General features: G+C 34.5%; 2 protein-coding genes across 3 annotated transcripts in view; one reads left to right on the top strand and one right to left on the bottom strand.

The window, feature by feature from the left end:
• Positions 1–12543, bottom strand: part of LOC119075334 (alpha-N-acetylgalactosaminidase) — a 40395-nt gene extending 27852 nt beyond the window's left edge. The window contains exon 1 of one of the 2 annotated variants that reach the window (XM_037181764.1): positions 11875–12543. Coding sequence is in view for 1 of the 2 variants with exons in the window: in XM_037181762.1 (XP_037037657.1) it covers positions 6966–6968 (3 nt within the window). In the remaining variant the exon portion in view is untranslated. Of the gene's footprint in view, positions 1–6965; positions 6984–11874 lie in introns of those variants that run through there. The other variant, XM_037181762.1, reaches the window with a different exon arrangement.
• LOC119075331 (6-phosphofructo-2-kinase/fructose-2,6-bisphosphatase-like) overlaps positions 1–13347 on the top strand; it is a 61033-nt gene that overhangs the window by 42710 nt on the left and 4976 nt on the right. The gene's annotated exons all lie outside the window — the stretch shown is intronic.

Genomic DNA, 13347 nt, shown 5'->3' with positions numbered 1-13347 from the left:
GGGGGAATTGACGCGTACAGATCCTGTACAAACCTATTTAGTATCTGTATGATTCACTCCATAGACATCCTACTAGGTTAGGCACTATTTCCTTCAATTGGTGCTATTGGATTTAGCCAGAGTACTGATCTTTACTTTCTAGTTTTTCGATGTTTGTCAAAGATTTTTTTTCAACTAGACCCAGAATTTCGACTTCCCATTGAAACATTGACCACTTTAGAACGTTACCATTCTATTGTGGAGTGATATTCCGTGACTGTGACGATGTGAGGAAGTAAAACGATTTCTCATTCACAGCTCTTAGCATTAACACTCGTATGTCAGACCGATGTCGAACAGCCCAGGGCTGGTTTATCGATCTCAGAAACCTGGGCTATTGAAAGGAATGGATTAAAGAAATAATCGCAAGCGGAGTGAGCGATAATATTTTGCATTTTGTGTGGAAAATAGCTACTTCCCGTCAATAGCGTCGAATACGGCTACTATGCTATCTGTTATCGATAACGACGACAAGAATAACGACAAGCTCTGGATAATGGTTCTTTATATAGTAAAAGCAAGTTAAACAAAATTGAAGTACTAGACTTTAAATCAACAGAATAAAAATTCATTGATCGATGGAAGTAAAAGACCGGTGATAATATCATATGGCCATATGCTTGCCGTCTATAAAAGGTTAAGAAAGTCTCAAATTTTGATACATTTTGAAACGTGCATATATTGTGTGTTTTAACTCACACCAAGTATAAGATGAGAGCATAACTCCTGTTCCTATCTTAACGAAAGAAGTGCAAAACCTTATTTTTTTCTATGTTAATGCCCGCAAATAACATGTCAATAGATGGAAATAATTCACCAATCAGTCCCAATAGAACGGAAATTGAAGGATTTCTTATATTTTTTCCTACCACTACTACCACTACTAGCGACATCTACCAACTTCTATTTTCCAGAGACCATTTTGGGAAAATATTTTCCAAATTTTCTTATTTTTCACACATTTTTCTAACTTTTTCCAAATTTTCAAAAATTTTAAAAAAATTGGGAAAATTTGGACATTTCTTTGGAATGTTTTTGAAAATGTTTTCCCGAAAATAGTCCATAGATTTCCATCATTGGTATACATTACTACAAACTCAACATCGTTCTCTCACAATATTTCCCCTCGGGTCGTAGGCACTTTTAAACGAAAAAAAGAGTTGCTAAGTAGAATAAATTTTGAATTTTCTATCAATAAATCAGCAGTAGAGACCTGGTTCCGATCTTCTTTTGATACGGGACCAATTTACATGTTCCATTGTAATGAAAAGAATTCGTTTAGCACTCCAAAGTAGACCAGTTGTTCAATTCATTTGGATTTAAAAAAAAAACTTCTTTTTTTCTTCAACGGATAAAAGCAAACAAAAGATGCAGAACGCAATGAAGATAACAGAATCGAATGAATAAAATAGAAAATTACGCGCATTGTTCTTATACTCGATCGTATATTGAAAATGTACAGAAAAAAAGCGATGAAGAACAAAAGACGAGTTTTTTTGTTGTTGTTTTTGTGTGCGAAAAACAACTGTTTCTTGTCTTGCTGTTGTGTCGAGTTCAATAGCAATTATTTTATCTATATTGAGGTTCAACAAACTAGTTGTTTGTTCATAATACACCCAAAAGATAGTCGTTCGTCATCAGAAGTGTGATTAATAAAAGAAAAATCAATTCTTTGTTTCACTGGCCGTTGAATCGATACATGTTATCGTACAACTGCAAAAAAACAATTAGTTAAACAGTTGTTCCACAAACCATTTCAATTCGTCCATTAATAATAACTCAAAATCTGCGTCACGCGAAACAATGTGACACTATCAACAGATATGGTTACCACAGCTTGTGAATGACAATGGAAGAAAATCAGTCGAAGCACGATTTACATAAAACATTGGGTGGTTTGGACTGTTTGTCTCGTTGATTGTTTTATTCTATTTACAAAGGCAAACACTAAAATCAATTCTCTCTTGAATCGACATTGTTAATTCCAGTGATTGTTGTTCAGTTGCTCAATCATGCATGAAACATTCGTTGACATTAAAACCGTCTTCGATTGCCCACGTTCCGTGTATGAGTATAACTATATCGGAAATGTTTCATGTTCTTTTACTGTGTGAGGGCAGTGCCTCTTTTTCTATCTCTCTTGGCGCCCAAAAGAATTTGTCTACATATAGAGTCTACAATTACTACGGAAATTACTACATTGGTTATCGACAGCAACGAAAAAAATCAAACGAACGTCACGGTTGATTTGATCTTTTACAGTAAATTGAAAGTTAAAACAAATGAAGTACAAGATTTTGTAAGAATCTCTAGGTTACTTTGAGCCATGGAAGTAAAAGATTAATTGATTAATACAGCTTGTATAGCTTGACTGGAAGGTCGAGAAGATTAATTTCACCTCTTTCTTGACATAAGACCATTTACTTCGCTATCAGACAGATGAGTAATTGATCATCTCATTAAAATTATCGCTTCCATATGAGAATTTGATGTTTGGCCAACAGATCTGCACTTTTGACAATGATTGACCATAAAGATAAATACATTTTGGTTGGTAAGGAAATATCAACGACGAGTTTTGTCACTGCTTTTGTACATGTTCATGCGACAAGTTTTTTTTGCCTCTCGTCTCTTCTCTTCTATGAAAATATAAATCAAATTCGTTGAACATTATAAGAGTTTAACATTAATTAAAGCCTTTTGGAGAGTCAATAAATCAACGAGAAAATTGCAAAAATTTACAAATTTCACCAAAAAGGTCATTGAGCCAGTTAGCGGTTACTCACAATTTTGTACATTTCTTTTTGAAGCAAAATTACCAATTTAGTCTGTGTTGAAGCTGTGTTTCTAAAGTGACTGGCTCAATAAAACTGTTTGAATTGGTCTCTCTGTTTATTCATGTCGGTACATTTTAATGTAGAACTAGTCGAACATTTCCGTCATCGTTTGTTAATAATAAAAAAAAAATTGCAAAGCGAGAAAAAAATTGAATTCAGAAAACATTTTCGTATTGTTTCAATATGCAGGTTGTATTTCAAGACACAAATGGTATGTGTAGCTGAACAGGCAATAAATTCCAAATAAACTTTTTGTGTCATACACTTGATATGATAATAAAGTTTTTTGTCTTAACTTCTTTGCCAGTACACAACAGAAAACGATTCTTTGTTTCAACTAAATGTTAAACGTTGTTGTCATGATGTGTGTCTGTGTGTAGCCTTTTTTTCGACCAGATAAATATGCAAAACAAAACATATGCGCGCTGATAGTTCCTAGGTCAGACAATTGCGGTTCTGAGAAAAAGTTTATTTTACAGTCTTTGAATTGAATTTAATTTTTAAATTTTTTTTGAAGGGGATGGAAAGTAGCATTGGACTTATAAAAGTCGTTTACACGAAATTCATTTCCGATTTTACCTAGATTCATTCAAACATTGCACGTTATAAAGCTTAGGGTGAATTTCAAGGCCTGTCCACCTGCCCCGAGATGAACCAACCATCGAACCTTATTTCATCTTCTAGTGAACCAAATTCAGAAGACTACAGAATGATCTAAGAAAAGTCTGGATTTCGACTTCTTTTGGTTAGAAGTTTCGTAAGTTACAGTTCAGGGCGAAGGGTAGATATTCATAGAAAATCCTTTGTCAGTTAGAAGTAAATCCTCAGAAAAACCTTAGAAAATTTTTGAAAACTAGAAAATCATTTAATCAGAAAATTCTCAAAACTTGAGTGGACAATCCTTAAAGATCGATGTAATTCCTTGAAAATCGAGCAAGCAGAAATGGTGCAGAAAATCCTCAGAAAATCATTGAAAATCCTCAGAGGAATTTACGAATATTCCGTCTCGGTTCAGGACATGGATAGCTTCATAAATGCTGCTTTGCAACAGACGCATTACACCGAAATACAGTGACTGCTCCGTGAATATAGAAACGGATGTCGATACAAATAAATTTTCTCTTGAACTCATCAACCTGGTCGTTCGTTTCAGTTATTGTTGTCTTATAAAGTTAAATGATGAAGCTGACGAAGTAAAAGATTTTTTATCAAACACTGGGCGATATGTTAAACAAAAGCAGAATTTTTGAATATTTTATATCAAAATAGAGCAAGGAATTTGTTCTCGCGTATTACTCGTTCGACAAGTGAGTCGCCACCAGTGATTTTTGATTTCTTTAATTTAACACGTTGACACAGGTGCAGCGGTAACGTTACACCTTCTTACAACCATGCTTTCTCCTACGCAATAAACTCAATCTAAACGAGGTAATCTCAACTTTTACAGTGACTAACATTCTACAGTGACTACGAAATTTTAGTTTTTGGATATTTTTGACATATCCCCGAGTCTAAAAGGACAATAATTTATGCGTCTATCCTCGCCACATGCGCTCACATTTCTTGGCACTGAAGTACAAAACTAGTAAGGAACTAACTTGATCCACTCGTGAAAGAGTTAATCTTGAAACGTTAATTAATTTTAAATCGGGATCTGACTGCAGGGACTATTTTGAGAAATCAATTTCTCAAAAATTTAGTGAAAGACACGAGGGCGCATAGGACTCTGCCAATAAATGTATTTAGAGAGGAGTGGTGAGGTAATGCGAATACGATTCTTTGTAATAATCCACCAGTTCCATTGAATCGATTTCTTTGAGTTTTCTTGCTCACAAATCATTGTTCAAACGTTTGTAATTGTGCCATTAAAAAAGCTTTTTAATTTTATTATCTCCTCAACATATAATATTCAAATAAGAATTTGGAATGGCTTTCGTGTAAAGCCGAGGAGTTGAAGATATCATTCATTTAATGAATATTTTACTCACACACGCTGGAATTGTTATAAAAATGGGTTCAAATTGGTGAGTGAAAAATTGAATAACAACAAAACGAAAAACAAAAACTTTTCGTTTTATTGTTTTCAAATTGAATTATGATATTTTCGTTAAGATATCGCCGCCGCCGATGCTGTTACAAGGAAATGTCTTATAAATAACATTACGCATGTCTATGGTCCAATTTTTTTCGACTTTATGTAAGATGTTATCAGCATAATATCGGCTGTAGTGTGTCTCTCGTATGAATTAATTAAAAAATTCTCTTTATTTTGTGTATGTTTTGTGTGATAAATATTTCAATAAATCGGAAAGCTACAAATGTGTAATCTGTAACTGTGACACAACAGAAAGTAAAAAAACGAGTTTTTCTGTTTGGAATTCATCAACTGATCAGCAACGGAAACGAGACGTTTTTTTTTTCTTCTTTCTGTCTTATGGTATTTTCCAGTGCAATGCTGTAAAGTAATTATTCCGTTTAGTCTTTGTCGCGTTGATGTAGTCAATTAGTGACTTAGTTTCAGTTTTATTAGAAAATTTAGCTTAAACTTAATAGAGTAACAACTTTGTGTAAATTGTGAGCTATTAAAAACGATGGACATAGACAGTGTCTATGTGATTAGACACACTACACATAAATCGATACCATGGGTGAGACGATTCATGCCGAAGTAATTAGAAATATTCGAAGCGAAAATTAAATTTCTCAAAATCCAGAAATCGAATTGAACCAAAGAATCATCTTGATTTTCAGGCCTGGAATGCTTAGAAGTAGTGTCTTTACACATATAAATAAAAGATTTTACGTTAAAAGTAAAGTTTAAAGTTTGGTGAATCTACTACTTCATTGGTCTTAAAGTTCTGTCTGACATCCAAACCATGTCTGGGTAAATTATGCGCTGAAGCAATAATTCGCCTAAATGTAGACTAAATACACGCAAACGCAAATGAATTAAGTCATACCAGTCATTCCGTGTGTCTATAAGACACTGTAACTACCCAAATTATGAAGCTTGAGTGAACTTGAACATTTTATTAATGCGATACCCGGATCATTTTGCTGGAAGACTAGTACCATTAAGCCATTCCATCGCTTAATGCGTTTCTAAAAGATTGTCAGGGACTCCTTCATGTGAAAATCCCTAACCAAACAACTCAACCCGTAATGCATCTTCAAAAATGTGAAATTCTGCTTTTATAAGTTGCTACTGCTTTACCCATGTAAGAATCCCACTCTTGTCCCTTACTTGTTACCGCTGTTCGTCTCAGAGTTTCCCTGATTTCTCTAATTTCGCATGCTCTTTCCAATGACTATGAGAGAAATTAGAGAAACCAAGGACGAAGAACAGCTAAGATACAAAAGTCTAAGATAACAAAAGCTGACTGACTGACACTGAAATTTCAGCGTAATTCGATATGTGAACGGAGATTTCAATAGAACAATTGCTTATAATCAGAAGCACAATTAAAACCGACATCTCCAACATATCTAACTGTAATACCTCATCGTGATACATTTAGCTGAACATTTTTTTTTGAGAGAGACAGCCGTTTACCTTTCGACTAGCGTTGATCGACGTATTAAACTAAAAATTGAATTATTTTTTTCTGTGTGTCACAACCATTACACGATTCAATTTTCTAAAAATTTACCGATTTAAAAACAGAATTAAATTGAAGCTCCTGAATTAGCATTTGTAATGTGAATGCTCAGCATAAAATGAATGAATATACCAAAGAATGAGCGATAGATAATTGATGTGTTCGTGGTCGATTCTTAGTCAGATCAGTCAGAGATACATCATCATAGGATCTTGATAAATGAAATGTTTCTTAATGCAGAGAACGACAATTATATTCATTGTAGGTACAGGGTGATGAGGAGGAGAAGTTGAAAGAATTTGTTTTTCCAAAAGATTCTTCGAACTCTTCAGAATTTCTTCTCCGCGAGAAAACATAAAAACTTTCCATCTTTTACCCAACGAGTCACCCAGTTAAAATGATTATGTAAAATACTTCAGACCAAAAAATGCATTCAATTATTGCTTTGCTACGGTATTAATATCTAATAAAAGCGAAATATAGGTTAAACCATTCTTTCATTTCATTCCACACAGCCAATGTATTGTACACACGTCGCACGATATTGTTATTGATTCCAAAAATTGCTTCACTTACGGACTGGTGTGCTGCACTTTTGTTTTTACGTAAAAAAATTAATTACCGCAAATTAGGTGAACGATTTTCAACTTCAGCCGAGCATTACATCAACTCAAACCGGATTATCAAATCGTATATGTGCTTAGTGACGACGACAATGACATTTTGAATTTATTGGCAATAGCAACACCGGCAAAATTGTTTGCTTTTGAATCATTTGTTGAAAACTAATCTAATTTGCACTAAGATGACAAAGTCTCCCAGCCATTAAATAGTTATTTGCTTACCGAAGGAAGAACATTGCAAATTCCAAAAAGAGCGATGTTTGTGACCAGAGCGAAGCAAGGGTCGCAATTTAGCTCGAGGTGGAATTTCCCGGAAATTTCCTATTTTCTTTCAGAGACGAACACAACGTTTTTCTTCAGTGCCACATCTCGCACCGGTTTCTCCACGAAACAAAAGACATCAATTCACCATGCCATTTTTAAAAACATAATCAAAGTGACAGTTCAAGTGAGAAAAGTTCTATTTTCTTCCCACTGGTCGAGAAAGTGCAGCACTTTTCTCATTAGAAATGTCATTCGTCGTAAATCACACCGCACATGTGAAATAGTTATGTGTTAACCTAGGGAAGAAAAGTTGGAAATTTCATTTCGAGGTTGTTTTTTATGGTCAGAGCGTAACGAAGGCGGCCGCAAGTTATCCGAGAAATTGCAATTTCCTACTTTTTTCCAGAGGTCAACACTCGAAATGTTATTTTCAACTTTTCTTCCCTCGTTGAACAGATAACTATTACACAACAAAGGCTTCCGATGTTTCAGAAGGGTAGAAAATTAGTATTTTCTCACCTGCGCTGTGATAAATCATTATGTATCGTCACATGTAACTGATAGAATCCATTGAATCCAGTTCTTTATTTGGACTGGATGACAACGTCATTTCAAAGTTTCAATTTCAATTTGAAATTATATTTTTTGCTACATAAAATCGCGCTATTATACGCTTCCATCAGCAAAGTCGTGATGTTCACATTTCGATATACATTTTTGTGATCTCGCACACCAAAAAAATAAGGTTTTCGGTCTCGTTCCGCATGTATTCTAAACCGAATGGATAAAACAATCGATGAATATTATTACTTCATCGATAATAAGAGCAGTCACGTTATTCACGTAATGATTTATTATAAATGGAAAGAAAGAAAGAAACCGAAACTGTTTGTGTGTGTGTGTGTGTGTTGCAGCACTATGCTGCATGTGGCTAACACTTTTATTTCTGCATTTTCCTAATACGATTGAGAATCGCTGTATACCTCCGAGGCTATGCACTTTAACCTACTATATTTCGAGCGAATTATAATAATGTTGGTTGTCCGCATAAGAAAATTTCTGAACTGAAAGACTTACATTGAAAAAACTTTTTTTTCGCGAAACACTCATTTTTGAATAAATAAAAAGTTTGTGAACCTTGTCCGGCAGGTAAGACAAGTGGCTGTCAATGCGTAAGCATTTCGTAGTGTCAACGTATAACGTTGATCATCTGTTATTGACAATAATGACGCATGAAAATGACAATGAACTCTGCTAAGTGTTCTATATGATACAGAATTTGTGTGACACAAACACACAAACAAATTAAGATTTGGCATGAAACAATCGACGATGAGTTCTAAACGTTTGAATCAACTGATATTGAACCTTTAAACCAAGCTCTGTCCCAGCATGATGCGTAATTCTACCTACATTGACATCTACTGTGTCTTTTCAACGTAAAATCAGCTGTTTTCAATAGTTTTACTTCTCAACAGAAATAGTTATTTGTTAACCTGGTAAATAAAGTTGAAAATTTCATTTCGAGGATTTTGTTTTAGCCCAGAGTCACCCTAAAAATTGATTTTCCTACTTTTTTACTAAGTTTTAATTTTGCACAACAAAGACATCAGAGGCTTACGTTGAGGTGTTAAAATGACCATTTCCTCACCTGCATTGTGAAAACATGTGTCGAAAACCGTACTTTTCATTTTTCAAGACTATTTTCGACGCCCATTACGTATCCATTACACAACTCGGTATACCGAAATTGCTTGAAAGTGGAAAGTCTCGCTTTCGTGTGTTTGTCCACCTCTGCTGCGTCTCGAAGCAACAAAATTCAAATGAAAACTGGACTTTTCGATTTTTTATCCCTCGTCAAAGCTTTTTTTCCCTAGTGATGTAGTGATGTAATAAGCTACTTTCGACCCTAGGAAAGTCTATAACGGTATTTTGCTACACTGATTGATGAGTATCGTCAAAATGTTCGACTTTTGGCTGTGAAATATATTATAGTTAAAGCCTAAAATATCGAAACCTTTAAACCAGAAGCTAATAAGATCGGGAGCTCCAACTGCGACTGTGACTGCACACATAAAATAGTCATTAAGCAATCTATATCGCACTATACCTCTAATGGTGAAACTCTAATCGCTGATGTCTATGGGAAGTTATTGATGATTAAAAGTGCGAGCATGACTTAATGAAATGTGGTAACAACATCCGAATAAAGAAATGTATTCCGTGCAGTGAATAATCAATCCTCTAAAAAAAACTATTTTTGTAATAATCATGTGGCGATTGATGACAGAGTCGTATCGATAATGGAATATTTGAACAGCTGTTTGGAGTGCATCACATTCATGTTTCTAAATCAGTCGAATAAAATCTGTAAAACAAACTCCATTCTTCAAGGATGCCAGTAAATCGAAGTCGAGGTGAACGATATCTTGACGAGATAATGTTAAAATCTAATGAACAGCGTTTCGAGCAATTAAACTGAATTTAAATTTCGTTTCGGAAAATTGATTACATCGTGTTTCCTTAAACAGAACGTCAATCGATCAGAAATGTTTTTTCAAATTATAGAGAACCGAGTTCTTTGCGCTTTTCAGTATTACAGTGCAGGTAAAACGAGAATTTTGTATAAATGTTAAGGTCTTAACGGTGTCGTTGTTGGATTTTTTTTCAATATTCTCTATCTTCTAACAACAACAGTCGGAACGACTTCTTGTATTTAATCATTGAATTTACCACAAAAAACACACCCACATTTCAAAATTGTACGCCTAGAACACACAAATTTGTTTTATCAAAAAATTACAAATACACAAAATCCCTGAGACACAAAATCGAAACGAATAAATTGTTCGTGTTGTACAGAGTGTTTATGGTCAGAGTTTTCGTATTATTTGTACATTAGCCGTACTCACGTTAAATAGTTATTTACGTATCTGTTGTGGACGGTATATTTTAGGCAATTTCGCGAGTTGTATCCCGAACGAAGTGAGGGCGACAAGCGAAAATGCCTAAAATAAACCGTCCACAACAGATACGTATACAACTTTTCATACTGAGGGCCTAATTTACGAGAAAAATTCCGTAATTTATGCCCAAGGCATGAAAAAAATCTGTTTCATCAGAAGTTAGGGAGAAATGTCGATTTCGTTTCTCTATCCGATACACTAACTAAACTAGAAGCTTGTGCCGAATCAGCAACAGCTGAACTTTACCAGCTGATCAACAAACACACTCTACTTGTATAATATGCGATCAAAATACATTCTAAAGAACGAGGTTACTGCAGTCCATCTCAACATATGTATGCACTGTATGTAGCTTGCCTTTGAATTGTTTTCAATACAAGGGTATTGTCTTGGTCGACCAGCTGGAGATATTCAGCTGTTGCTGATTCGAGAGAACATCATAATTGTCAAAAAGAAATTGTTTCTGAGTCAACGTAATCGAAGTTTACATGAAAACGCATAGAAACGTATGGAAATTTTGCTATGGTAATTTGACCAGGTTGACACGGCTCTCACACTGAGTACTTTTTGTTGAGTGGAAACCATACTTAACACATTGAAATTAATTGCGGCTTGCCAACTTTCGGCACCCTGGACTTTACTTAAATAGTCGATGAATGCCTCCAAATAAATTTCTAAAAATCCAAAACTGAATTCTAGATTTTTTGAAATTTATTTCGAGACATACCACGACTATTTAAGTAAAGTCCAGGGTGCCGAAAGTTGGCAAGCCGCAATTATTTTGAATGTGTTTTAAGAAAACACAATTTTAGATTTATCAGAGAGTTTGAAATGTCATCGACGTACCTAGGCAATTAAGTGATTCCCAGTTTATGATATTTGGGCGCAAAATTTGAATTCGATAAGTCGGATTCAAATTTTGCGCCAAAAAGTTCATAAACCGGAATACTGGAAACACTTTAATTGACTGGCACCAACGGTGACTTTTAAAGCTCTAGAGGATTTTCTAGTATCAGTAAGGGAAACTTAATCCCTCCGGAAATTCTTAAAAAAATTCTTTTACTATGCTGGTGCATGTAATAAGGCTATTACATGTATAGGCAATAACCTTTACATCACTCGCATAGTAAAACGTCGTACTACACACGGAAAATAAAGTGATATCTCGTATCACGATGAGTAAAAGTACCTCGGGCTGCCGCCCTCGGATACTTTTTCTCATCTGGATACGAGATATCACTTTACTTCCCTTGCATAGTAATGTACTATTAACGTGAGTCGGGCTATTACACATTCTACGTACTTATCAGCCTGATATCATTTGTCCGAAAATAAAACCATTTCCATTTGAGTTAATTGTATTGTATACGTTTACATCGACGATGTGAACGGTTTTTCGTTTTTCGTTTTTTTTTTTTTAAATAATGTAATGGAACAATATGGACATGGTGATAAAGAGGACTGTGCGGTTTCTTCTTATTGAAACGTTTAGTGAACTTGCAGATTCTGTTTCATTAATATATAATGGAATTAAACAACTTTCTACCTGTTTGATTTCAGCTTATTGATGAGCGTAATTTTCGGATTCAAAACGGCTGTGTACAACAAAATCCACTTGATACGTTGGAATATGAATGAATTTCAATTCGAGAATCGATGAAAATTTTTGTGATTTTTTTTATTAAAATATTTTTCTTTCGATACCTCTGGTGTGTATTATAGTATGTCTGATCGTGTTGTGTCTTATATGTTTAGCGGTATGGTAAATTACTCACTTTGTCAACTTAAGATTTATAAATTGAAAATTAATTTTTTTATTGAATGCAACGAGAAACTCAACTCGAAATTTTTTATCACTTTTTCCCCGTAAAAAAAACTTTTATTTTTGTTCACTCAAGTCAAATTGAATTATTGGTGCAATCAAATCTCAATCGTTACAACCACGGCAAATTGTTTCGTTTTGCACAATTATTGTCTTCAATTCTTTGATTATAATTTTTGGAATATTTTTCGCTGGTTGTCTGAAGTCTTTTTTTTTCTCTTTATCAGCAATTTATGACTTGTAGATAATGACGACGAAAAAATGTTTTTATTTGATTCAGATCACAACTTTTACCAAATATAGAGTAGTCGCAACACACGTTTACACTTGATGAACGGCAAAATGAGACTGAAACTTTCCGTATACAAATCCACCGCTCGACTGTGAGTTTGTTTTATTTAGACATGTTTTGTACACACCGTACACACCGAATAAAATGTTGTAGGCTGTGTGTGCACACATATTGACTGTGTTTATCGTTTGTATGTTTTTTCTGTTTTCGTATCGAGCTTTTGAGGAGAATGTTCTTTTTTATATCAACGCGAGATTCCGTTTTTTTTACTTTGGTATTTTATGGATACGAACAGAGAGAGAGAATTTTTTTTCTAAGAGTTTCATTGTCTCTTCGACTGATGATTATTTTCTCAAAGCTTTTAGTGGTTTAGTGGTATTGCTGATGATAGAAGAGAGATGTGAATGGATTCACTAAATCGGTTGACTGTAATTTATTTCAATTGTATTCTGAATCTGAATAGATGCTCACAGTAACAGCGGAAATTTCAACTATATTAGTCTCAACGATTGAACGAAGGTCTTATTAAAAGCAAATCTTAAACTTTCGTCAAGTAAATTTTACCAAGCGAATTTCAGTATCTTCAATCTATTTATATGCCAAAAACCAGATCTATCCATTAGCTCTATCACGTTTTATAATGGTCGGAAACTAATTTCACTTTCAGCTTTGACCCGACCTCTGTATTGGAACCTGACGGTAGCCCGAAGATTTTCGTGAAAATCTGTGACTTCACTAGTGTAACAATTTTGGGCTACCCGAACCCGACTTGATAAAAACTAAAAATTTCAGATTTCAGGTCGAACCTAGTCTGACTCGGATCGGTTCGGGTTGAGTCCGAAATCGAAGATTTTTGTATCAGTTTTACGTTCGGGTCGAACCTGAAATAGATTAAGAAATTTGTT

Source organism: Bradysia coprophila, unplaced genomic scaffold (assembly GCF_014529535.1).
Source record: "Bradysia coprophila strain Holo2 unplaced genomic scaffold, BU_Bcop_v1 contig_200, whole genome shotgun sequence".
Taxonomy (NCBI): domain Eukaryota; kingdom Metazoa; phylum Arthropoda; class Insecta; order Diptera; family Sciaridae; genus Bradysia; species Bradysia coprophila.
This window is presented reverse-complemented; position numbering and strand designations above follow the sequence as displayed.